The sequence below is a fragment of the Sander lucioperca genome, chromosome 10 (assembly GCF_008315115.2).
Source record: "Sander lucioperca isolate FBNREF2018 chromosome 10, SLUC_FBN_1.2, whole genome shotgun sequence".
Lineage (NCBI taxonomy): Eukaryota > Metazoa > Chordata > Actinopteri > Perciformes > Percidae > Sander > Sander lucioperca.
The window spans coordinates 25,423,029-25,449,907 of record NC_050182.1 but is presented as its reverse complement, the minus strand read 5'-3'; the positions used below and the strand labels follow the sequence as shown (position 1 = coordinate 25,449,907).

The 26,879-nt window shown below is 42.4% G+C and overlaps 1 protein-coding gene and 1 long non-coding RNA gene across 2 annotated transcripts; both read left to right on the top strand.

The window, feature by feature from the left end:
- Positions 1-679: 679 nt before the first annotated feature.
- LOC116049592 (ceramide synthase 2-like) lies at positions 680-23,759 on the top strand. The gene is made up of 11 exons (XM_031299400.2): positions 680-1,146; positions 11,874-12,047; positions 12,798-12,915; positions 13,022-13,140; positions 18,528-18,585; positions 18,834-18,884; positions 19,438-19,530; positions 20,047-20,175; positions 20,502-20,608; positions 20,745-20,898; positions 21,990-23,759. Exons 2-11 carry the CDS (start codon positions 11,875-11,877, stop codon positions 22,137-22,139), a joined length of 1,152 nt encoding a protein of 383 aa, XP_031155260.1. The 5' UTR covers positions 680-1,146; position 11,874; the 3' UTR covers positions 22,140-23,759.
- On the top strand, positions 2,188-23,759 carry LOC118495990. Its single transcript, XR_004898444.1, has 3 exons — positions 2,188-2,202; positions 6,450-6,453; positions 22,882-23,759. It is a non-coding gene; the product is annotated as an uncharacterized LOC118495990 (long non-coding RNA).
- Positions 23,760-26,879: the final 3,120 nt, after the last annotated feature.

The window sequence follows — 26,879 nt, the reverse complement described above, 5'->3', positions numbered from 1 at the left end:
GAATCCGGAGTTTCCAGGGAGCACGCTGACCAATCAGAACAGACTGGGCTTTTTCGGGAGGGGGTTTTTCACAGAGCATCTCATTTAGAGGGTGAATACAGGTGCAGCAGCCATGGGCAGTATGAGAAAAATAAAGTGTTTTTTTTTTTTTTTTTACCTTAAAGCATCTAAACATGTTCTAGTACAAACAAAATGCAGCACTGAAAATAACCTGACTACAACTGTTCTCAGGCAGGAGATCATTTGAGGTAGTGTTAATGTTTCATCACAAATGTAGGTGATGGCCAGTGTTGAAGAACAGTTAAATACCTTAAGAAATATAACAGAAAAAAATGAAGTTGTGATTCTGCAAAAGACAAAAAGGTTGATAAACAGCCCCTATAAACATGTTATTGCCATTGAAATAGTATGATTTATAACAATCAATAAATGTATTTTACCTTTATATTCACAGTACATGAGCGCAACAGTATCCTACGTTTGCAAATAACAAGGAGGTCAAAGGTCAGCTGCAGTCAAGCTATGACCCAGAAAAAGTAGTTTCATCAATCAAGTATAAAATAACAGAAAGATGTGTGTGTGTGTGTGTGTGTGTGTGTGTGTGTGTGTGTGTCAGCCAAATGCTCTCATGTGCTAGGACGTCATCTGCGTTCCTCCCTTTCCGTTATCCCCTCACTCCTCCCTCTGTCTGCTCCTCTCCCTCCTCTCTCGTACCGGACCTTCCTCTGCCTCTGCCCGGCCACAGACCCCGCCGACTCTCGTGGATACACTAGTGAGGAATTGTTTTTAGCTCGGACACGACGAGACGAGAGAAGAAAAATAGCGGGTCGCATTGCAGCATCTCACACATTCTCCAATCTGTAGACACTTTTTTTGTTTTCACCCCCCATTAATGTTTTTCTTAAGAGGCAAAACAAACTTTGTACACCATGGAAAGATGTAAAAATCATTCCGGATACTAAACTTGGACACAAACTGCGCCTTCTGTTCTGAGCACAACCAGCGGGCTGGCAGACACTCAACAGGACCGTTAGGTTATTGCTAGCTAGCTAGGTGGGACCTGGAAGGCTTGTGGAAAAACATTTTTTTTTAATAATAATAATAGCAAGACGGATATCACTTTTCAGTACGGGGGAAAACACCAAAGTAAGTACTGTTTCACTTTCATGTCGGAGAGTAGACATTATTCGTTTATGTGCGCGTGAGTGGGGGCGCATGCTCCGCATCCTCGCTTCTCTCAGACGTCATTACGCATTCATGTAGGAATCGGTTAATTAAATATAACTAACAGGCTTCTTATTTGTGTTTTTATCAGGAAAAACGCATGCATGCCTGTGTATTGTTTTAACTATTTGAAAGTACGTTAATAACCGTTGACCTTTGTTGTATAATATTGAAAACACGGGGGCAGCCTGGCGCGTGGCCCAGTGGTGGGTCGGTTTTTAAAGTTTGCTAACTAGCAGCAGATTATGTCACATTATCACTGTAACTACACAACTACAGGCCGCGGAAACAACACCATGATTTACAGACAGAAAAATCCAGGGTGATAGCACGTTTAGACCCTTTTACATGATGACTGTTTTTTAATTACAGTGATTTGTTTCAGTGTTGGACCCCTTCCTGCTGCCACCATTGTGTTCTTCACTCTCTCTCTTTTTGAATAGCTACATTTAAGCTAGTATGAGCACCACGGTGACAAAACACCCTCGAATTTAAAATATATCTGAATAAGAATCTCATAAATTGTGATAGGGTGGATACTCCAACCACCGGAAGCCCTGATGAATATTACGGGAATAGTGTTGTATTGTTTGTAACCAGATTTGTTTATATCACTATGAGCACTCATTCATACTCAAATGTGTGCAAACCTATGACATAATAGGCAAATATGTGTGCATGTGTTGTCAAGCTTTGCATCCAGGTCAAACATCATGTTAATCATTGGGTGAAGTCTCATGAAAGACCAACACTATCGTGAAACAGTTAGTCAATTAATTAAATAGTCGATTAAGAGAAAATGTATCACCAACAAATTTTGATAATTGATTACGTTTATTTAGTTATTTATTAAGTAATGGTTCCAGCTTCTCGAATGTGATGATTTTAGGCTTGTCTCTGTTATATAAACTGCAAATTGTGTATTTTGGGGTTATGGTTAGGCTCAATTTCATAGACTCTAGAATCTAAAAGATGATCGTTAGGCTATATGATTTAGTTATTGTTCCTCAGACCACACGATACTTACTTACTATCTGGGATTGTCAATTTAAAAGACTAACTAAATAATTAATTGGGAAGGGGAAACTCGTCTTATTCATGAAAGCTCTGCATCCAGGTCAAACATTATGTTAGCCCCACAAAACACTGACAGTCTAGAGGAGAAATACAGAATATAACTTCTATCTTTCCCTAACCTGAACAGAACATAACTTCAACTATCATCTGTCAATAATTACAACTTCTACTAATTTAGCTCTGTTTACTGACTAATCTGTAATTCAGTTAAAGACATAAATCATTACCATTTAAAGCTTCAACTTAAAGAGCAATGTGCAGGTTGAATCCATAACTGAATTAATACTTAATGTTGTCTGAAGAGGTCTTTTAAAAACACATAAGTAGAAATTGCTATGTTACACAAACCCTAAAGCAGAAATTTTGATGAAAGGGTGCCCATTTTAAGCTAGGCTCTGAAATACGCCTTTCCCGCTTGCAACGCGTCATATGACGTAGGCAGAGGCAAACAAGAGCTCACGCTCTGCTCTCTCATTGTTGTAATTAGAGCAGTGGCGAGAGACAGAGCGAGATATAGAGACAGTTTTAGAGAAGCCATAATGGTAAATTATTGTGTTTGTGCTGGTTGCACAGTAATGCAAAAGTAGTGTAAAGCATTACAATTCAGAGACAGTGCTAGTTACCATCAATGAAATTATAAATACATTTTATACAACAAGACACTTTGTGATTGTGTTCATTTTGTAAAAACAAAATATATTTATTCATTGCCTCCCAAATGGGGACATTGGAAGCCTCTGTATGTCCTTCCTTACTCTGGAAACTGCCTCCTGATTGCGGCGACAACACAAGCTGGTATCACCTTCCTGATCTCCCTGCCCAGAAACCCATATGCCCATCGGACCACCTGCCTGTAGGCTGTGTATCGGAATTGCCTAGAGTAATGATAGGGGTGCAATGTTGATTTTGATAATCCTGTTAACATAGTCAATACGATCAAGAGTGTATAATATCAAGTGTATAATAATATAATAGTGTTAAAAATTAGTCTTGTCTAAACATACTCTGGTCTGTTGGCTTGGAGAGGGCCATACTCCTGCCTGAAGTTGAGGTATGCTACCTGCAGCGAGAATGGGTTGAGGCAGCAGGCATCAAAGCCGGAATGGAGCGTCAGGCAGGTAATGTCCGTGACCGGGACTAAACCCTCAACTAGTGTCCAGTAGGCATCCACCTCTCGACAACATATGCTGTCCACCGCCGACGCCATAGCCTCACAATGTCCGCACAAGCACCTAGCGAACAAAACGATTATGTGGTAGTGCTAACTCGCTTGGATTGACTGCACAGTCCCTGTCTCAGTGTTAAAATCTTAGGTTGTAGAATATGAGAAGACAAAACGTTGCTGGTTTAAATTAAGACAATCTACATGTATGTTTAATCAAGAACAAGGTCGAAAGTATGTTTGCTAAAGCAGATTTATTGTAGAACACCAAGGTACTAGCCTAGATGAACCAGCGTTAGCCACTGTGCTACAGTAACTCACCAAGTCACTTGCCCTATTCGCCACTGGTTTTGTTGACACCACAACTCTACTTTTCTCCTCTGCCCATTGTTCCTCCCCCTGATCTGCCCCCTAATCTCCCCCTGGCCTCTATCTCTTCTAGGAGGCTCACAATTATAGGCCTGTGGGCCATCGTCCTCACCAACGTTGGAGACCTCGGTTTCTTCATCCACGTCCATTGAAATTTGAGCATGAATTTGACCAGACTCCCTCGCGTTACGTCACTTCCGGTCAGTGATTTATAGATGCGGAAGGTTTTTTATCACAATTTTATCTCAAAATATTGTTTATGGCAGTTACATATTCCTCCAGTTTTGAAAATCTAGTTGTTTATCATTAATATACACTATGCTGTATAGGGGTGTCCAACCTGCACATTGCTCTTTAACAGAAAGAAAAGCCTCACATATATCCAGGGGCCATCTAATTGCTCTGGGCAAGGTAACTGTACTTAACATAAAGGGCATATATGGGCTTGAATCCTGTGGGGATCCATGAGAATCAACATGACAATATTACCCTCACACCTCCTGAACAGGCCTATTCAAATCACTCTGCTGACTGATTGACTCTCTCCATTAATAATTCATGGGGGTCACAGGTTAGTGTCAAAGGTATTGTAGTTGACTTTCTTGGGCTTTCTTATCTGTAACACAGAAGATTGAATGAGAGTGATGAAACAGATCACTGCAAACAGGCTGTCTGCCCCTGTGATGATTTTAAATGTTCTCCCTTTTGCAGTATACCAGTATCTACAATCTCTGTTTGCATAACCACTGTATCTACTAATCTTGTACTTTATTAAAAATGACACAACTGTTTTCAGTCAAACCAAGATCCAGAAGAATGTTTAAAATGTGAAGGATGTGTCTGACTCACCCTCAGAAACCCCTCAAAATGTCCAAGGCATGACTTGAGTTACAACTGATTTGCAGAGAGCATGCCAGCTGCCTCTTCAGGTCAACGTAACCTATTCAAATGGGTAGATGTATTCAACCAACAGTCCATATCCAAATATATTCAGTTACCATCATATGACTGATCATATGAAAATATTCACATTTGAGAAGCTGGAGCAGTGAATGTTTATGTTTTATGCTTGAAAAATGACTCAAATGATAGATTGATTATCCATATTTGCTTAATTAATTTCTGTCAATTGATTGACTAATAGTTTCAGCTCTATTACCTTAATGCTACACTAAATGACATACTAATTAAATGAAAGATTATCAGCCCTGTTAGGAAAGGTAACCTATTACATGATCAATGTATTACAATATTTGAATCAATTTGCAAAACAGTCAGCTTTATCAGTGAAATGTGCATTATGGCATTGCAGGTTTATAGCTTGTTTTATTATAGCTGTTCTCAGAGAATTCCTCCAGTGCCACCATCGGCCCAATATGTCAGGCTCAGAGCTGGGTATCATTCCAGATCTTGTTATACTGGTGCTAATATAATACCTCAGTTTTGGCACTGATACCTGATTGTACTTTATTCATAACCTCACAATGACAAATATAAAATGTTTTCCCGGCAGAAACACCGTGTTTAATTTTCTCTTAATTTAAAGCATCTACATAGAAACACAACATAAATTAAGTCTAAAATCAGCAAGACATCAACACATTTAGGAAATATCTAATCAATTTATAAGTAATCAAGAATCTGAACAAGTATTCAATGCCAACTTTTAGTACCTGACATATCTTTACTTGGGGCTACTGGCATATTTCAGTCAGTACTCAGACCTTGATATTCTGTCCATACAATACTGTACTGTTTTTAAAACCTAATATGAGCTACAGTAATGTTCAAGGCCATGAAATAATTAAGGACTGCTGACTTATCTGATTGACTCAACCTCATTTTGACTCTTTTGTTTTGTGACCCTTTGTGATATCAGCATGTAATCGATGTGCCGTTCTGTCTCTGACTTATCAAACATCCAAACTTGAGGTACTGAAAACTAAGCTTTGACCTCTTATTGTGTATGCTGTCTAAGCTGTCTGTGTCCTAGTTATTTTTTAAAAGTTGACGTTTGAATGAGTCAACTGTCAGTGAACAGCTTAAGTATGGATGAATATGAGTAAATAGGTAGTAGGGCTGTGCAATTAATCGAAATTTAATCGTGATTATGATTTTGGCTCCCAATGATCACAAAAACAGAATTGAGAAAAACAATTATTTAGCTCATTACGTTTTGCAAGTAAACTCTTATTTTCTCTTGTGTTCTGAATGAAAAAATAAAGTTTAAATAGGAAAAGTATTAAGGCAAATTTCACAGTTGTATGTGTTTTTTACTGTTAAGTTCAATAATTGCAACATGTTTCCAGAAGTCAACGAGTAATCGTGTTAAATTATCGTGATTTCAATATTTTTCCATAATCAAACAGCCCTAATAGGTAGATATGCACACACAGATGGTATGTTATGAATGACTCACTGCTACAGTCTTGTGACTTATGTTCCTTTTTTCGACTCAGTCTCCTGTCATTCAGATAAACAAAGTATTGGGTGTCTGTTAAACTCCATAATGTTATTTATCCATGGAGAGTGAATGGGAAAACTAGAGCACCCCCCTGGTATGGTGGCAGTGTGTTTACATTCTCTAAATATTCCTGGACTCTGTACCAGGTTCCAGTCTGGTCTGTTTAGATTTTCCTCTGAGGCTTGTTCCCTTAATTTCATCCATTTTTGAGAAACTGCATTATGGGTTTGTAAACTTAGGATTCAGGTAGAGCTGAGATGAAACATTAGTAACATCTGGAGCTGTACTCTTCCAGCCTGATGTTGGGTCTGTGTTTACAGTCACCACATCCTTGTAATGGATATTCATAGTGAGAAAGAGAGAGGAGACAGTGAGAGAACTTCCTTTCTCCCTCCCCTGCCAAAGGCATGCTTTATTTTTATTGGACCTTTGAAATGGTCAGAGTCTGGTCATATGATCCTGTGGGCCAATGGAATGTGTTGTTAGGAAAGCTGTGGGGGGAAACAAGCTTTAACATGCTGAATTCATCAGATGATCTCAACTAGAAACCCTAAAAATATCCTCTCGAATCCTAAATCGTCTCCATGCGGCCGCCATGCAAAATATAAAGAATTTGTCCTTGTTTAGTTGCAAGCATTTCCCCCTTGGTTGTTTAATTTAGGTATCTGTGCATGTTTGTATGTTGAGCCTAATTACAGCTAATATATTTATTAACAGTTTGTAGTTTGTTGTTATTAAGGGAAATCATTTAATATGCAGAGAAGTCAACACAGTCTGTCTACATTCCTCATCAATTCTGCCCTTTGAACTGTCTTTACTTGTGCTCAGAAGCTCATTTAGTTATCTGTTTTGGGTTAGATTACACTGCTTTTTATGGAGCCAGACGTGCCCACAGGGCTCAAATGAACTTTTATTCCACCAGCCAAATGGCTAGTGAAAGTTCAAATATTACCAGCCACTCAATAGATTACCATTGTTTGTTTTTTTGGGCTTGTGAGTGAAGAAAATCTACCAGCCACTTGCATATTTTACCACCATTCGGCAGGTAAATTGTGCTAATTTTGAACCCTGCGTGCACACAAACTCACAAGATCTGGCAGGACACTCCAGGAGAAGTGACATGTAGTGCTACTGAAGTGGAAGAGTTGGCAAAATAACTGGGAAAAATATGTCACCCTTCCCATCCACTGTGCTGAGGGGAAAGAGAGAGAGAGAAAGGAAAGCCGAGTGCTCGGCCAGCCATTCTGTTGCAACAGGAAATGAGGGCCATGACTAACATGACATGATGTGGAAAATAACCAACACACTCAACATGACACTGTCTCAGACAGTGTCAGAGGATGAAACTAGTAGCAATATTATTTTATCTTTAGGATTGAATTAATGAAGCGTGGTGTATCAGTGTCAAACACCAAGTACTGATCTGAAAACCTTGTATTAAAGAACTAATCAGGGACTAAGGCAAAGATAAGGGCATTGATGAACATTCTAACTTTCTTTATTTTTGTGAATCTTATGCATGAAGTACACTGTTACTTTGTTTAAAAGTCCTTGTCAAAGTTGTTTTACCACACAGCTTCTCTTTAGGCAAACCTCAGTAGGGCTGCAACTAACGATTATTTTAATAATCGATTAATCTGTCGATTATTTTTTCAATTAATCGGAAAAAAAACAAAAAACAAAAAAACATTAATTTACATCAACTCAATACATACTTACATACATGTTGTTTTAGTTAATAGTTGTGTAAAGGTAAGTAACCCAAAGAGCAGATACAGACCCCCCCCCCCACACACACACACACACACACACACGTTCACTTGAAGCTTATTCATTAAATTATTACCATCATTGTAGTAAGTGCGAGTTAAGTTCATTTGTACACCACATTTAAACACAGCTTAAGATGACCAAGTGCTATAAAAGAACTTTAAAATGAAATTAAAAAGTACAACACACACAAATATATACGTCAACAATAACTGATATGGGACAAAGCACAGAATATATACATGACAATAGATTGAAAAATTAATGGGCCAAAAAAGGCGAGTGAATAAAAACGTGTATTTAGTCCTGCTTTACTACTGTTATTAACGAGCTAACGCTAGCTTGTCATGCTAGTCAGCTGGATAACGAGTAAACACCAGCACCACTGGAGGGACGTTACGTTCCTCACTTCAAAACGGAACAAAAGGAGGATTGTGTAGTGATTTTACCCTGCTGTTGAACTCCCTTCCTCCTCATCAAGGACTCCAACATGTTTACGTTTTAGGTGCTGAATCATCACCGTGGTGACCGTGCCATGCCGTGTCGCTTTTGCTTATCTTGCAGTTAACACGTTTTCGATTTATTTAGTGTGAAATGTTCCCACACCTTGGATGACTTAGGTCGTACTGATTTCTCTGCCTCCGCCGTGTGTTTCAGAACAACGTTAAGGATCTCCCCGGTCTCTCTCCGTATTTCCTCTACCCCCGCTCTGCTCTTTTTTTTTTCTTTCGCCGCTCCGCGCGGCACTCAACTCAATTGCTTTTATCTCCGCGACTGAGTGGCGTGTCGCGCGACACAATGAATCGATAATGAAATTCGTTGGCAACTTTTTTAATAATCGAATTTTATCGATTCGTTGTTGCAGCCCTAAACCTCAGTTCTTTACATTCAAGTCTAATTCCAGCTGCATATTTTAAAGATAGTCAAGGGGGGGTGCACATTACATACTAGAGCCCGACCGATAAAGGATTTTTAAGGCCGATACCGAAACAAATATTTGATGATTTAAAAATCCGATACTCCGATATATCGGCCGATATATATTTAAGGCAAGGCAAGGCAGCTGTATTTGTATAGCACATTTCAGCAACAGGGCAATTCAAAGTGCTTTACATGAAATATTAAAGAGCAGTTAGAAACGATAAAAAAAATTAAAAACAGATAAAAGTCGAGAATAAAATTTACAGTGCAGTATGAGAACAAGTTAACTGAGTCCAACTCGGGCCTCCCAGAGGACTTATGTTTTCTGTTGCAACTCAGGTTCCAAACCTGGCCTCCCAGAGGACAATTATTTAAAGAAAGGCAACATCAAAAAGAAAGGTCTTTAGCCTTGAATTGAAAGAACTGAGAGTTGCGGTGGACCTGCAGTTTTCTGGGAGTTTGTTCCAGATATGTGGAGCATAAAAACTGAATGCTGCTTGCCCATGTTTAGTTCTGACTCCGGGGTAGGGCTGAACGATTTTTGAAAATAATCTAATTGCGATTTTTTCCCCAAATATTGCGATTTCGATTTGATTATTTTTTTAAGCTCTTTGTCTTCTGTATTATTCAACAAAGAATAATATAATAATGTATAGTATGAACACACAATTACACACTAGACAGTTAAATAAGTAAAAATATAGTATATATACACACACACACACACACACACACACAATTTTTTACAGTGCACAGAGAGGAGCTGCCTCCAGCCCCTCCCCCTCGTGAAGTTACGTGCTGCCGTGTGCACTTGTTCAGAGAGGCTATCGTTACGTTAGCTAGTTGCTGGTGTTCTTGCCGTGGGATTAACTGTACTAATAAAACTGTTGAAACACCGCGGCCACGCTGCTGTGAAAGCTCCCCGAACGTCATTTATCAGTCTGGTTGAACAACCAGACTGATAAATGACGTTCGGGGAGCTCAGTGGCAGCTCCTCCACTCATATCTTTATAACGGAGCTAACCGCTAACCGGAGCTAACCGCTAATCAGAGCTAATCGTTGCCAACCGAGCCTTGAGTTCTGTGTGCCTGTATCCATTAACTGCATGTATAGACTCAAGCCCGAATAAAACCCTTCATTTTATTAAAATGGCTGTAAACGTTTTAAACTACAACTCAGAGTTGTTTGAATGACAGAAATCAGCTCAAGGTACAGTGTAGCGTTAGCATGCTAGTTGATGCTTTCTCTACGGAGTGCAGACTGATTGCTCTCGTGAGTCATGTGACCAAATCACAGCCTTTGCAATTAGGAAATCGCGTTTTAACATATCGCGATATTATCGAAAATGCAATTAATCGTTCAGCCCTACTCTGGGGACAGAAAGCAGACCTGTCCCAGAAGACCTGAGAGGTCTGGGTGGTTCATAGTGTACTAGCAGATCAGAAATGTATTTTGGCCCTAAACCGTTTAGTGATTTATAAACCAGCAAAAGTATTTTGAAATCAATTCTTTGAGGCACTGGAAGCCAGTGTAGAGACTTCAGAACTGGAGGGATGTGATCCACTTTCTTGGTCTTAGTGAGGACTCGAGCAGCAGCGTTCTGAATCAGCTGCAGCTGTCTGAGTGATTTTTTAGGGAGACCTGTAAAGACACCGTTACAGCAGTCAAGTCTAATTTAATTAAAAAAAAATAATAATCCAGAAATGCGTAACAAAACATAAACAGATTTCCTTAACATTAGTTATTTGAAGTTATTTATGAGTCCTCACTAAAGTAATATGATAATGCAGTTTAAAAATAATAGTTTGTTTTATTGTCTCAACAGAATAGAGGAACATCAAAATATATTAAAGTTCTGATAAATAAAATGTATAAAAATACAAACTTAAGATATGAAACTTAAGTCCTTTGAACAAAAATACAATAACAACAAAAAAATCAAAGAGTGTTGCCAACAGGGACGTTGTAGAGCGCCCACTGGTGGACAAACTATGCAACGCCAACACTCATAACATGGTTGAAGGGTGTTTCGTCCGTTTTTATTTTATTTTTTTAATATTCAATTACCAGAATCATTTGCCATTTGATGAATGAATATTTAAAAAAAAAAAAAAAAATACCAATAGTTTGGAAAATGCCTAATATCGGCCAGCCGATATATCGGTCGGGCTCTATACACATGGCTTAAGCTCTCTGGGCCAAGGAAGGAATCCTTCTTGATTACTGGCAGGGAGCAGCAGGGTGGGGATGGGAGTGGAAGTGAAGTGGTTACAGGGCTTTGGCATTTACAGCTACAGTGAGTGTAAGGGGGGTTACTGTAGATCTGCAAGGGGACTCCAGAGATGAGTGTGTGGGGGCGCCCCCACTGCTCTGCACATATGGATGAATCATGACTCACATCCCTCAGCTGCTAGTTCTCCCTTTTACTCTTTTTCTCTGCCACTCCCTGAACTTAGCAGCAGAAATATTCATCTCTGCACTCTGAATAAAAAAAGCATAGTTCGCAGCGGCTGTCAACTGTTTAGGAAAGAGCTGGTGTTGAAAGCACAAAGCTCAGTTGTTGGTCTGATTTCTCCTCCCACATGTGGGCCTCCTGAGCTGAGCTCTCAGCATGCTGCTTGTGCTCTGTTCCAATGAGAGGGAAACATTGGTGCCATCATCTAATCCTCTTAATTACATGGTAGAAAATATTCCCATTAACAGATGTCTTCCCCTATACATAGCCAGGCTTGTATTTAAAGCCCCTAAAGCAAGCCCCTTTAGACTGCTTGTGCGTTCAGATTTTTAGGTGGAACCATGTTGTTTAGGGTGTGGATTCTTCCTCTCGAACATGTGTAATAAACCCATAGAGTTGGTGCTGACTCCTTGTGTGTCTTGTGTTGCAGGATGCTGTCGGGGCTGAGCGAGTGGTTCTGGCAGGAGCGGCTATGGTTTCCGGAGGGCCTGGGCTGGGCTGACCTGGAGGATCGGGATGGACGAGTATACGCCAAAGCCCACGACTTGTGGGTGGCGCTGCCCATCGCCCTTGTATTCCTTATTGTCCGTCAGATCTTTGAAAGGTCAGTCCATTTTTACGCTGTCTAACTGGATATCTGTGCCCCTCATCTATGTCTTTGGTTATTAATTCAAACATTTGCTTCCTCTATATTTACACTTCTTTTCTGTCCTTCTGTCCAGTCTTAACTTGTTTTGTCCCTTGATAGCTTCCCTCTGTTCATTTTCTTTCTCCTCTAGTCTGGCCATCGGTTATCTCGTACTCTGACCTCTAATTACATTATTTTTCTCCAGAATGTAGTTTCTAGCCCAGCAATGATTTAATGTTCACTGTGCTGTGCCCTAGTTTATAACAAGTATAGCCCAGTTCTTTCAAGTAATTCACATTGTTTATCACACAAGTACAGTGTTCCTGTTTCTAGTTGCTAATCTTTTGGAAATCAGACAAAATACATTTTTTTATCCCTAAATCCCATTCGAATCATAGAGTGATAAATTATAAAGTGGGCTAGCTGAAAACTTTATGAATATTATAAGACAAACTAACATTTACATATATAAACATGAAAAATAATTGTTGCTCTTTGGGTTATCACGCTACACATGGCTGTGAGGCTTTCTCGTCATCCTGACTTTCATCATCCTAACCTCTAATGATTTTATTTACTTTTTATGTCTATTAGCTTTGTTTATCTCACACTTGAGTAGATCATTTCTCACACATTAAAATAATGTCCTTGATTGCACCCTTTACTGTCTTTAACTTCTTTACATTTCATCTCCTTTTAATCTCGACAATGTTTTTGTGACTGCAGGACGGTGGCTACACCCCTGGCTTCTCTGCTCGGGGTGAAAGAAACAGTGCGGCTCAAAGTCCCTCACAACTCCACATTGGAGTCCTACTACTGTAACATTACCAAAAGTCCCACACAGGTACATGTTTGCACATACCCATACACACTTAAAAAAGACAGAGTAGCATGCTGTGTGTGTTGCCAGGAAATCAAATACTTAAATCTGACCTTTGTGCTGTTCTCAGACTTCAATAGCAAGTCTTTGCAAGCAGACTGGCTATTCAGAAAGACAAGTGCAGCGATGGTTCAGGAGACGAAGGAACCAGGACAGACCGAGTTTGCTCAAAAAGTTTCGAGAGGCCAGGTAAACTCACGCACACACGTATATGCACACATGTCTATAGAGCTATGGAGCAGCTGCCTACCCTTGCGTTCCTCCGGCTATATGAGCACATTTCTAAGGGCAATAGTAGCCCTCTATTTTTAACATGCACTTATTATAATGCCACTATGCGGCTACCATGCCTGTAGCATTGCCCCAACTCTTCTCACACATGCACAGACAAATCCAACAATCCACACTCATTAGCACAGGGCCTCGGCAACAGGGGTTCTCTCACCACTGCTGGCTGTTTTTATGTGTGAGCATTAACTGAGTTAAACCAACAGCATGATCACCTGATAATACAAGGCTGTTGAAGCTAACTAGTGTCAGCTGGCAGATGACTCAATGTACAGTACTACAGATAACCGTATCTATAAGAGTGACATAATTAGCAGCAGATAGCATAATACTGCTGACAAACACTTTCTTAGATGATCTGTTAATGTATTATTCCACACCATGTGTTGTGTTCAATGTATAACTTCTGTGTAGGGACGTTACCATTAGCTTCATTGTCATGGTCATTGTACATGTGTGTCGCCAGATCCATAAAAGCTTCTTTTTTCGTGACTTGAAGGGTCAGTTCACCCAAATTACGAGAAGACACCAACCTAATTGCGAGCTGGAACTAAAGAAATAGTCCCTATAAAAACCGTCATATACTTTGGAAACAGCAGTTGACTGAAAATAATCTTCTCACAAGGTCTACCCAGTCGCTGTTCTGGAGCAGATTGCTCATTTGCTTGGAAATGTTTTTCTGAGCACTTTAACATTTTAAAGGATAAGTAAGATTTTTTCCAGTATGTCTTAAAATAATAGTCAGGTGCCCTCAAAGGCCTATAAGCTTGCTGTAATAATTTACCCTGTTAATAATGGACATTAAAGCTGTGGTATGCAGTATATTTGTGATGTCGTTTTTGAGAGAAAACTAGACTTCTGCACCTCTGCTTGGCTCTGATTTCAGGCTTCAGAAAATGTAGCCCGTGACGGGAGACTTTGGCCTATCACAGGTCATTTCAGAGAGAGAGAGTGTTTCTATTGGCTGTTCTGCACATGCAGACAGAGAGGGGAGAGGGAGAGCTGCAGAAAGAGCTCTCATTCTACTTGAAATTCTGGCGTTTTTGTTGCTTTCTACCTACTGCAGCAGGGGGTAGCCGAAAAAAAAAAAAAAAAACGCAACGGCCTGCAGCGAAAAGTTGAGACCAATTCAACTTTTGGAGAAACGCAACCCGATGTCACGCTACATGGCCAATCATGTAACCGGCAGTCCGTTTTGAGGTGTGAGAATCCCGTACAATAAACAGTTAACATCACTGCCTCTATCGCTGCCACAAGAAAGTTTTGAAACACTATGAGCGTAAAAAAAAAACGAAACACACCACTGAACTGGCCAGGAGTTTGTGCAGCTGAATGTTTGCCAAACAACAAAACACAGTCCCTCCATCTCTTTACTTTCTCTCTTTCTCCGTGAAATAAAGCTGCCTTCAAGTGCGGTCGGAAATGTTGAGATCTATAAACGATCTGATGGAAAACAGTAATTGTGAAATATAAAGTCTACTTGTGCTACATGGGGGGTGGGGGGGTTAAAGAACACAACAGGACATTACACAAATGGGTTGTTTCAGTGACACTCCCACCACTGCACAACCCTGCGGCAAATCGCCAGATCCCCTTTTGCTGGTGTGAATGGGCCCTTAAAGTGCTCTGAAACACGTCCAACATCTACATTTCCATGACAACTGGGCAACTCCATCAGCTGAAATTATTTTTGTTACACTATAAAAAGGGTTGACAGTGTGTTCTGTGTTATCCACATTAATGGTGACACTGTTGCTGAGGAATTTTGTGAATATAATTTTTAAACAACCCATGGGCCCACCACCTGTGGGAGGAACCGCTGGGGTCGGGTGCGCTGCCACATGGGTGGCAGTGAAGGTCAGGGGCCTCGACGGACCAGACCCGGGCAGCAGACGCTGGCTCTGGGGGCGTGGAACGTCACCTCTCTGTGGGGGAAGGAGCCGGAACTTGTGCGGGAGGTGGAGCGCTACCAGTTGGATCTGGTGGGGCTTACCTCTACGCACAGTCTCGGTTCTGGAACCATACTCCTGGATAGGGGTTGGACTCTTTTCTTCTCCGGAGTTGCCCAGGGTGTGAGGCGCCGGGCGGGTGTGGGGATACACACAAGCCCTCGGCTGAGCGCCGCTACGTTGGAGTTTACCCCGGTGGACGAGAGGGTCGCCTCCCTACGCCTGCGGGTTGTGGGGGGGAAAACTCTGACTGTTGTTTGTGCGTATGCACCAAACAAGAGCTCGGAGTATTCGGCCTTCTTGGAGACCTTGAATGGAGTCCTGTATGGGGCTCCAGTGGGGGACTCCATAGTTCTGCTGGGGGACTTCAACGCGCACGTGGGAAATGATGGAGACACATGGAGAGGCGTGACTGGGAGGAACGGCCTCCCTGATCTAAACCAGAGTGGTTGTTTGTTGTTGGACTTCTGTGCTAGTCATGGATTGTCTATAACGAACACCATGTTCGAACATAGGGATGCTCATAAGTGTACTTGGTACCAGAGCACCCTAGGCCAAAGGTCAATGATCGATTTTATAATCGTTTCATCTGATCTGAGGCCGTATGTTTTGGACACTCGGGTGAAGAGAGGGGCAGAGCTGTCAACTGATCACCATCTGGTGGTGAGTTGGGTCAGAGGGTGGGGGAAGACTCTGGACAGACCTGGTAAGCCCAAACGGGTAGTGCGGGTAAATTGGGAACGTCTGGAGGAGGCCCCTGTCCGACAGACTTTCAACTCACACCTCCGTCCCTGTGGAGGCTGGGGGCATTGAACCTGAGTAGACAATGTTCAAAGTTTCCATTGCTGAAGCTGCGGCGGGGAGCTGTGGTCTTAGGGTCTTAGGTGCCTCAAGGGGCGGTAACCCACGAACACCGTGGTGGACACCGGTGGTCAGGGAAGCCGTCCGACTGAAGAAGGAGTCTTTCCGGGATATGTTATGCCAGAGGACTCCGGAGGCAGTTGCAAGGTACCGAAGGGCCCGAAGGGCTGCAGCCTCTGCCGTGAAAGAGGCAAAGCAGCGGGTGTGGGAGAAGTTCGGAGAAGACATGGAGAAGGACTTTTGGTCGGCACCAAGGTGCTTCTGGAAAACCATTCGCCACCTCAGGAGGGGGAAGCGGGGAACCATCCAAGCTGTGTACAGTAAGGATGGGACGCTGTTGACCTCAACTGAGGAGGTAATAGGGCGGTGGAAGGAGCACTTTGAGGAACTCCTAAATCCGACTAATACGCCCTCTATGGTAGAGGCAGAGCTGGAGGATGATGGGGGATTGTCGTCAATTTCCCTGGTGGAAGTTGCTGAGGTAGTTAAACAACTCCACAGTGGCAAAGCCCCAGGGATTGATGAGATCCGTCCAGAAATGCTTAAAGCTCTGGGTGTGGAGGGGTTGTCTTGGTTGACACGCCTCTTCAACATTGCGTGGAAGTCGGGGACGGTGCCTAAGGAGTGGCAGACCGGGGTGGTGGTTCCCCTTTTCAAAAAGGGGGACCAGAGGGTGTGTGCCAATTACAGGGGTATCACACTTCTCAGCCTCCCCGGTAAAGTCTACTCCAAGGTGCTGGAAAGGAGGGTTCGGTCGATAGTCGAATCTCAGGTTGAAGAGGAACAATGCGGATTCCGTCCTGGTCGTGGAACAACGGACCAGATCTTTACTCTCGCAAGGATCCTGGAGGGAGCCTGGGAGTATGCCCAACCGGTCTACATGTGCTTTGTGGATCTGGAGAAGGCGTATGACCGGGTCCCCCGGGAGATACTGTGGGAGGTGCTGCGGGAGTATGGGGTGAGGGGGTCCCTTCTCAGGGCCATCCAATCTCTGTACGACCAAAGCGAGAGCTGTGTCCGGGTTCTCGGCAGTAAGTCGGACTCGTTTCAGGTGAGAGTTGGCCTCCGCCAGGGCTGCGCTTTGTCACCAATCCTGTTTGTAGTATTTATGGACAGGATATCGAGGTGTAGTCGGGGTGGAGAGGGGTTGCAGTTTGGTGAGCTGGGGATCTCATCGCTGCTTTTTGCGGATGATGTGGTCCTGATGGCATCGTCGGCCTGTGACCTTCAGCACTCACTGGATCGGTTCGCAGCCGAGTGTGAAGCGGCTGGGATGAGGATCAGCACCTCTAAATCTGAGGCCTACCCTCACCTATGGTCATGAAGGCTGGGTCATGACCGAAAGAACAAGATCCAGGGTACAAGCGGCCGAAATGGGTTTCCTCAGGAGGGTGGCTGGCGTCTCCCTTAGAGATAGGGTGAGAAGCTCAGTCATCCGTGAGGAGCTCGGAGTAGAGCCGCTGCTCCTTCGCGTCGAAAGGAGCCAGTTGAGGTGGTTCAGGCATCTGGTAAGGATGCCCCCTGGGCGCCTCCCTAGGGAGGTGTTCCAGGCACGTCCAGCTGGGAGGAGGCCTCGGGGAAGACCCAGGACTAGGTGGAGGGATTATATCCCCAACCTGGCCTGGGAACGCCTCGGGATCCCCCAGTCGGAGCTGGTTAATGTGGCTCGGGAAAGGGAAGTTTGGGGTCCCCTGCTGGAGCTGCTACCCCCGCGACCCGTTACCGGATAAGCGGAAGAAGATGGATGGATGAAGATGGATGGATAATTTTTAAACGATATGAGCATAACAAATGAAGTTCAACCTGCTTTCATTGTGTTGTGGAGGATACAGACATCTTAGAGAATAACTCAAAACTATCTGCATGACTAAAATAAAACTTTTTTGTAATTTTGGTGAAGTGACCCTTCCTAATCTGCGTCTGCGGTATATACGTTGAAGATGATATTTAAGCAGATTGATGTTCTGCATCTGATGCTCGTGTGGATGTGAGCAGACATATGTGTGACTCCCTGGTTATGGTGTGTCTTTCACTGTGCGTCTTCTGAATCAATCTGTTGTTTGTGTGCACACAACAGGCTTCTGTTACTCTCCTTTATTTTCCCCACTGGTATATCTCTCTCTTCTTTCTCTGTGTTCACTTTTCTGTTCTTGTGTTTCTCTGTCCATGTCTCTCTGCTGCTGTGAAATCCCCTCTTTACACCTGTACGAGAGGCTGTAGTGGGAATGGACTCTCACTGGCTCTGTTACAGGATATTGAGAGGGAATACTGTCTGACAGCTCTCAGTGTGTGATGGCACATGTTTGGCTGTGTGTGTGTGTGTGTGTGTGTGTGTGTGTGTTTAAGTGTCTGCTGGTAGAAAATGTGTCTCTTGTCTCTTCCTCATTGACTGAGTAGAACCTGTGTGTGTGTGTGTGTGTGTGTGTGTGTGTGTGTGTGTGTGTGTGTGTGTGTGTGTGTGTGTGTGTTCTCTTGCAGTTGGAGATTTACATTTTACCTTCTTGCTTTCATTGCTGGCCTGGCCGCCCTCATCGATGTGAGTACTGCCATGTTAACCTCGACTCCGCCTCCTCCTCTCATCTCTTTATGTTCACATGCTCATTCATCACCTGCCCTGCCATCGTAACATGACAGTTTCCACGGTTGTCTGTATTTTTTGCTGTGATGACTTCACCTCTCGCACTGTCCGATGTGCAGCGTTGACTCATTGCCATGCTGAGTCAGTTGATATAAATACATCTGTCGAGCTCTGCTGTCTCATTCACAACGCATCTCTCCTTCCAGAAACCTTGGCTGTATGACCTGAAAGAGATGTGGCAAGGCTTCCCTGTGCTGGTAAGTCTCTGGGATGGCTAGGTACACTGAATACACCAGGGTATCTGCAGAAAAAAAACCGATATGGCCGTGAAAAGGGTATTAAATTGCATTTTATGATGTATTTAAAAGGACTTAAATTAAATTTGTTGAACACTGCCGAAACCCTGATACACATATCACAAGACACCCTCCTTATACAAAGTTCCAAATAGAGCTGAAATGAGTAGCTACGTCATTCATTTAGATAATCAGTTCGTTGTTTAAGTACGTTTTTAAGCAGAAATGCCAAAAATTAACTGGTTGGTCTATGTCTTGTGTAATAATCAACAAAATATCTTTAGGTTTTGGACTCAACATGGGCTCTAAGAACTTGTAATGGATATTTTTTGCTATTTTCTGACATTTTCAAGACCACACAATTAATCAATTGATCAAAAGAATAATGACAATACGATTAACTCAGTAATAGTGATGATAATGGTGAGTTGCAGCCCGAATATAGAATAAAGAATATAGATTTGCTCACATTGGTGTATGGATTTTGAAAGTAAAGCTCTTTCCTCTCCTTCAGACTCTCCTGCCATCTCAGTATTGGTACTACATGATTGAGCTAGGTTTCTACAGCTCTCTGCTCTTCAGTGTTGCTTCTGACGTCAAACGCAAAGTGAGTGATTTCATCTCTTCACCTCCTTTGTTCAGGTGGTATTATGTAAACAACAAGACTTTCATGGGAACATAATTAAAATATACACAACAATTGCTGTTAATGGAAAACAAATATAATTTATACAAACAATATTTGGTTTACCACTTTTATGGTTAATATATGATGATTAACTATATGCACAAGTAAGACAGTCTGTTCTTACTGACTGATCAGTTTGACATCTGGCATTGACTGTGGGCTGGACATTAGACTGTTGTTACACGTGTGTTTAAGTGTGTGTGTGTGTGTGTGTGTGTGTGTGTGTGTGTGGACTTTGCTCAGCCGGGGTCAGCTAACCACAGTGGGGGAAAATCTTGCCAAAGAGGCACAATGTGTTCCTCCAACAAATTATTCTAACCTAGATGCCTATTAAGCAGGATTTACCACTTCACACACACAACACACAAATATATATTTCAAACAGTTTCCTTTTCTCAGCATAACTACTATTTCTTCTTTCCGCCTTCTCTTTAGGACTTCAAGGAGCAGATAGTTCACCATGTGGCGACCATCCTCCTCATCAGCTTCTCCTGGTGTGTTAATTACATCCGTGCTGGAACGCTCATCATGCTGGTTCACGACTCATCTGATTACTTCCTTGAGGTAAATGTCATTCATACAGTACAATTCATTTTGATTAGCGCACTTTGGCAAGCAAACATATAGATGGGGTCAGTATAAATAAATGGTGTTAACATGCTGCATCCCTACTGAGTTTTAAGTTTTGTTCACACATGATTCACTGATTGCAATGAAACTTCAACTACCGTAAGACAAATTCTGACACACTGCCACCTTGTGGAGAGAACTAAACTTCACGTCATCTTTAGTTGAATAGAGGCAAAACGGCTACCATTTTTATTATTATATAAACAAATACATTAGCCTTTATTCTTTCTTCCTTTATTCTTTCTTTCTCCCTCTGACAGTCTGCAAAGATGTTCAACTATGCTGGTTGGCGAAATGCCTGTAACTACATCTTCATTGTATTTGCTGCAATCTTCATTATCACTCGGCTGGTCATCTTCCCCTTCTGGTACACACAGACACACACACACACACACACACACACACACACACGTTTTAAGTAATTGTTTTAATGTCTTATCGCAATATACACCTGTATGTTGTTTGAGTTACATTGTCCTTAATCCTCACTATCTCTATTCCAGGATTATTTACTGTACGTGGGTTTACCCAGTGACCATCTATGAACCCTTCTTTGGCTACTACTTTTTCAACGGACTTTTGATGACTCTCCAGTGTCTACATATCTTCTGGGCTGTCCTCATCATACGCATAGCAATCCGCTTCCTCACCAACAACGTAAGCAAAGAAAGAAATCTAATTTAAAGTTCAAATTTTGTTAATTCATCCATTAAATCATGGAAACATCTGCGCTCACATCTTCATCATCCAGCACTGGTTAAAAGACAAACAGCAATAAATAAAGATAAACAAGATAAAATAAAATACTAGAAAATGCAAAAGAAATACACATTTGAAATTTGACACTGAAAATCTGCAGTTGAGACATTTGAAATACCAAAAGAAGTTAAAGTTAAACTGAAGGTCCTCAAAGAAATTAAAGTTTCAGTGTAAGCGCTGAGTAAAGTTGAAGTGAAAGTGCTGACAGGTTTTTGAAAAGTGATAAATTGAGCTGAAAGAGTCAAGTGAAGTGGAACTCCTGAGAGAAAGTAGTGCCAGTTCAAGTGTATGAACGGAAAAACCATGTCAGTTGAAGTGTCAACTGAAGGGCAAGTACTGAAAGCAGTTGGAGCAAGCCATGTATAAACTAACTGAGTTGGAGTTAGAGGGGCTTTAGACACTTTGTTCAAGGGTGAAGACCTGAGAGCTGAAAGGGGTTGGAGTGTCACTTCAAGTGTAAACTGTGAAAGGAGTTGGGGTGTCACTATAGGTGTAATCACAGAAAGAAGATGAACTCACAGTTAAAGCATTGCAGTTCTGTAACACTGTCGGGAACAGTTTAAAAAAGGATAAAAATAGATGCAGCAGAACCAGAGATATAGTCTTTTTTATTATACACATTCACTTGTCAAAACTTGGTGCCTACATTACCCACAATGCAACTTGACCACTGACAGTTGAGTTGGAGATTAGGGTTCATTAAGCTAGTAGCAGTTAATGTAATGTAATGAAATATAAGAATATATTCCATATGTACATACATACAAGGTATGAAAGAACTGTGATTTTACAGACCTCTTGTGCATAACCAGTTGCTCACACACACCCACACACACACACACACACACACACACACACACACACACACACACACACACACACACATATATCCATGCATGCAACTGGATGGTTTGTTTGGACACTGGCCAGAGCTCCAGTACAGTTTGAGTATTGATTAATGATATTTTTCGGCCTGGTTTTTTTTTCAGGAAAAAGTTGACGATGAAAGGAGTGACAAAGATGAAACAGATGAATCAGAAGAGGAGGGAGAAGAGGAGGATAAAAAGGACATGAAAAAAAATGGACCAGTGCAGAACGGTCACACAGTCCACAACAACAACCACCGCAAGACAGAGTAAAAGCGAACAAGTGTCAGGACAAAAGAATGTGAGAAGGACTCATATCCCTCTGTAGGGGAGCAGGAGGGAGGGATGAAAAGAGAGAAAGAAGAGGGGATTGTGGTTTAGGGAGGGAGGGGGCTAGTCATCCCCTTTAAACTTTTGCACACCACAAACACTCATACATGTTCATTCGTACTATTAGAGGGCACAGAGATCCAGCAGATAATATACACTACATTAGGTGGCATGGTTTTTTTGCTTTGTCATTAGAGAAAAATGTATCATTGTCAGTTTGTCAGTCCCCAAATTTCAATAAGACAGGGAAGAAAATGGATGGAGGATGGGGGTGATGCTGCTTCTACTTTAGCTTTCCTTGTTCTTTGTGCCTTAGAGCCAGCTAATGGCTGGTAAAATGCCATTTTTAAAAAGCTTTCTGCTTTAATCTTGTGTTGCTTTATTTCGTTGCACCTTTTTGTTTTCTAATAAAAGAACAAAAGAGAGTGAAAGTGAGACAATAGGGCATTTAATTCCCTATTTTTTTCCTTGTCTATGCAATTATGTAAGTGTTCAGATATTGCAACGTCTGCACAAACACAGTGTCTCTGATATACTGTAATAACTTGCAGTAGGACTGTGGCCTCTGCTCTCCAATGCAGCTCGTGCTATTTATACATTTGCCTTGTTTAAGGTTTAAAGAGTAAATCTTGCTTTCTTGTTTTAATTTCGGTTCAATTCTTAATTCAGTATTGAATTAATTCAGACCTGCAAAGGTCATCATTCTCAGTTCTTCGCTGTTTGAGCAGGCAGAAATACCCGAGTGCTTAGCACAAACACTGCAATATGAATCACTGCTTCCTGCTAGTTTTGACAAAGCTGAATGTTTTTCCTTTCTGGTTTGGCTAAAGCTGTTTGATACAGTTGAGTCTTGAATCACGCTGATGCTGCCACCCGCTGAAAACCAATGACTCAACAAAATCATTGCGAAGTTGGGTTGCTTTGTTGAAATAAAGGAGTTTTACTAAGTTGAATGGAATGGGACAGATTAACCAATTCCGGATTTTACAAATATGGGCCAGATTTCTTCAATTCACTGCCTTGTAGCCTGGGTAATGTTTATTAACCTGGGTTAGAATTTTACGTGTTGATCTAAGTGAATGATTTTAGGTATGATTGTGTGTATGAAACGGGTTTTTGATGTTAAAAAAAATTGAAATCAATTTTTAGCAATTTCGTGTTTGAGACTTATGAGGAATTCAAGAAATGAGTGTTGCAGTTTTGTTGTTATGCTTTAGAGTTGGTTGTACGTCAAGTGCCTTATCAGTAATGTATTGGAAGCTCTGTTCTGTCTTCATGTCCACTTGTTTTCTTTCCTGTCTCCACATCACAGATCTAACCCTAAGACTAGTATCTCCATAACTCCTCTTCTTTCTAAATTACCTTCCTTTCAAACTGACCCTCATTCCACCACCACGTTCTTTTTTACTAACCCAGACCAACCGCCAACCTCGCTTCCCCAGTGATACAGAAGAAACAGCTGTGTCCTAATTACAGTGTTATTTGTTTCTTATTTTGTATTTTTTTGTTCAATGATGCCTAAGTATTGTTATTAACAATAAAAACAAAGATCATGAATCACAATGAAAGCATTTATCTTTTCCTTTTTTGTACACCAAGTCTGCAAACATCCCACACAGTAAATCTTTAAGTTTATAAATTCCAGTAAAAAAAGACATGAGACCATATCACATTATTTTGTCCCTTAAAACTCTATCTGGCGTAATGTTAAAATACAATAGCATGAACACAGTCCTTTAGCAGAAAATAGGTCATCCTGTTAAATCATCTAAGAAGATTACCCCATAAAATCCGACCTTTTACACACATTCACATTTTATTGTAATTAGGGCCCGAGTGCCAACAGCGGCGAAGGCCCTATTTAAACTGAAGGAATTCTTCCTTTCCTTTCCTTTCTTCCAGCAAAAGAATCTCCTTTTTGAGGGGCTTAACATACTCAAAAACTCACCAAAATTGGCGGTCGCATCAAGTCTGGTGAAAACTTACGTATTTTAAGGGTTTCGGGAATAGGTGCACAAATAGGCGCCCCCTACAAAATAAAAAAAAATGAGCCTGCAGTACGTTTAATGTAGACTAACGAAACTTGGTACACATATGTAGCATGTCAAGACGTACAATTGAATTGAACGTTTGAAATTAGTGCGATTTTGGCCATTTCCACATGTCATACTTTAACGAACTCCTAGAGATTTCATCCGATCAACTTCAAATTTGGTCTGTGCCATCTTAAGACGTTAAAGATGAAAAGTTATTAAAAGAAAAACTTTTCGTCATAGGGCGTGGCCGTGGCGGGGCGGCAATTTTGTGCGTTTTGCCATCGAAACAGGAAGTGGGTGTAACTTGAGTGTACATTGTCCAATTGGCTCGAAACTTTTCAGGATTCATAAGAATTCAACCCTGAGGACAAATAAAGGCCGATATTTACTCAAAGTCATAGCGCCAGTGGCAACAGGAAGTAAGCCAACGACCTGAATGAGTTCTACTGCCGATTTGAAAGACAAAAGGACAGTCCTGACACCATCCCCCACGACACCTCCCTACAGCTACAGCCACTGTGCATCACCTCCACCTCGCCCACCTCAGCAGGGTCCTGGGCCCCCCCACCAATGCCCTCCTTAAAGGTCCCCTCCACCTCCACCCCCCCTCCCACCTCAGTGACGACTCTCTCCATTCACGAGAGGGACGTCAACAGACTCTTTAGGAGACAGAATCCCAGGAAAGCTGCTGGACCGGATGCTGTCTCCTCATCCAGCTTGAAGCACTGCGCTGACCAGCTGTCTCCAGTGTTCACAGACATTTTTAACACCTCACTGGAGACATGTCACGTGCCAGCCTGCTTCAAGACCTCAACCATAATCCCTGTCCCCAAGAAGCCAAGGACCACAGGACTTAATGACTTCAGACCCGTCGCCCTGACCTCTGTGGTTATGAAGTCCTTTGAGCGCCTTGTGCTTTCACACCTCAAAGCCATTACCGACCCCCTCCTGGACCCCCTGCAGTTTGCCTACAGAGCCAATAGGTCTGTAGATGATGCAGTCAATTTGGCCCTCCACTACATCCTCCGGCACCTGGACTCCGCAGGAACCTACGCCAGGATCCTGTTTGTGGACTTCAGCTCTGCCTTCAACACCATCATCCCGGCTCTGCTTCAGGAGAAACTCGCCCAGCTTGGTGTGCCTGACTCCACCTGCAGGTGGATCACTGACTTCCTGTCTGACAGGAAGCAGCATGTGAAGCTGGGGAAACACGTCTCCGACTCACAGTCCACCAGCACCGGATCGCCCCAGGGCTGCGTTCTTTCTCCTCTGCTCTTCTCCCTGTACACCAACAGCTGCACCTCCAGTCACCAGTCCGTCAAGCTTCTGAAGTTTGCGGACGACACCTCCCTCATCGGACTCATCTCTGATGGAGACGAGTCCGCCTACAGGTGGGAGGCTGACCACCTGGTGACCTGGTGCAAGCAAAACAACCTAGAGCTCAACGCTCTAAAGACAGTGGAGATGGTTGTGGACTTCAGAAAGAACCCAGCCTCACCTGCCCCCATCACCCTCTGTGGCTCCACAATTGACACTGTGGAGTCTTTCCGCTTCCTGGGAACTACCATCTCCCAGGACCTCAAGTGGGAGCTGAACACCAGCTCCCTCGTCAAGAAAGCACAACAGAGGATGTACTTCCTGCGGCAGCTGAAGAAGTTCAACCTGCCAAAGACAATGATGATGCACTTCTACACAGCCATCATTGAGTCCATCCTCACATCCTCCATCACCATCTGGTACGCTGCTGCCACAGCCAAGGACAAGGGCAGGCTGCAGCGTGTCATTCGGTCAGCTGAGAAGGTGATTGGCTGCAATCTGCCGCCGCTCCAGGACCTATAGGCCACCAGGACTCTGAAGCGTGCTGGAAAGATTGTGGCTGACCCCTCCCACCCCGGACACAAGCTCTTTGAGTCACTCCCCTCTGGCAGGAGGATGAGGTCCATCAGGACCAAAACCTCACGCCACATAAACAGTTTTTTCCCCTCCGCCACTAGCCTTCTAAACAAGGCTCGGAATCCACCCTGACTCTCTCCACACCCCACCTCTCATGCCACTGTACCTACTCTGCTGTAGCGTTCCTTTTTACTACTGTTTAAATTATTTTACTATTTATTTAAATTTATTTTATCGTTATTAATACGTACTGTGTGTATATGTTTATACTTACATTGTTTATATTCTTTTTATCCTTCTTATATTTGTATGTGTGACATGCTCCAACAACACCATGACAAATTCCTCGTATGTGCAACGTACTTGGCAATAAAGCCCTTTCTGATTCTGATTCTGATTCTAAAAGTCAAGGTGCTACTTTAACGAACTCCTCCTAGAGATTTCATCAGATCGACTTCAAATTCGGTCTGTGTCATCTTAAGACCTTAACAATGAAAAGTTATTAAAAGCAAAAGTTTTCATCCAACGGTGTGGGCGTGGCGTGGCGGCCATTTTGAGCATTTATCGATAAACGAAGAAGTTGTTGTAACTTTAGCGTACATCGTCAAATTTGGCCGAAATTTCTCACGATTGACAAGGATCCAGGCCTGAGGACATTTATAGGCCAAAATTTACTTTTGGTCATAGCGCCCCCTGCTGGCAACAGGAAATCAGGCTCAATTTTTTGAGCCATTTTTGTGCGCCTATTCCCGAA

Excerpts from the sequence above, each read along its gene's own strand:
- LOC116049592 (XM_031299400.2), top strand. The coding sequence starts at position 11,875 with ATGCTGTCGGGGCTGAGCGAGTGGTTCTGGCAGGAGCGGCTATGGTTT. Across the intron at positions 19,531-20,046 it reads CTTCTGACGTCAAACGCAAA|GACTTCAAGGAGCAGATAGT; the intron begins GTGAGTGATTTC and ends CCTTCTCTTTAG. Across the intron at positions 20,609-20,744 it reads CTGGTCATCTTCCCCTTCTG|GATTATTTACTGTACGTGGG; the intron begins GTACACACAGAC and ends TCTCTATTCCAG.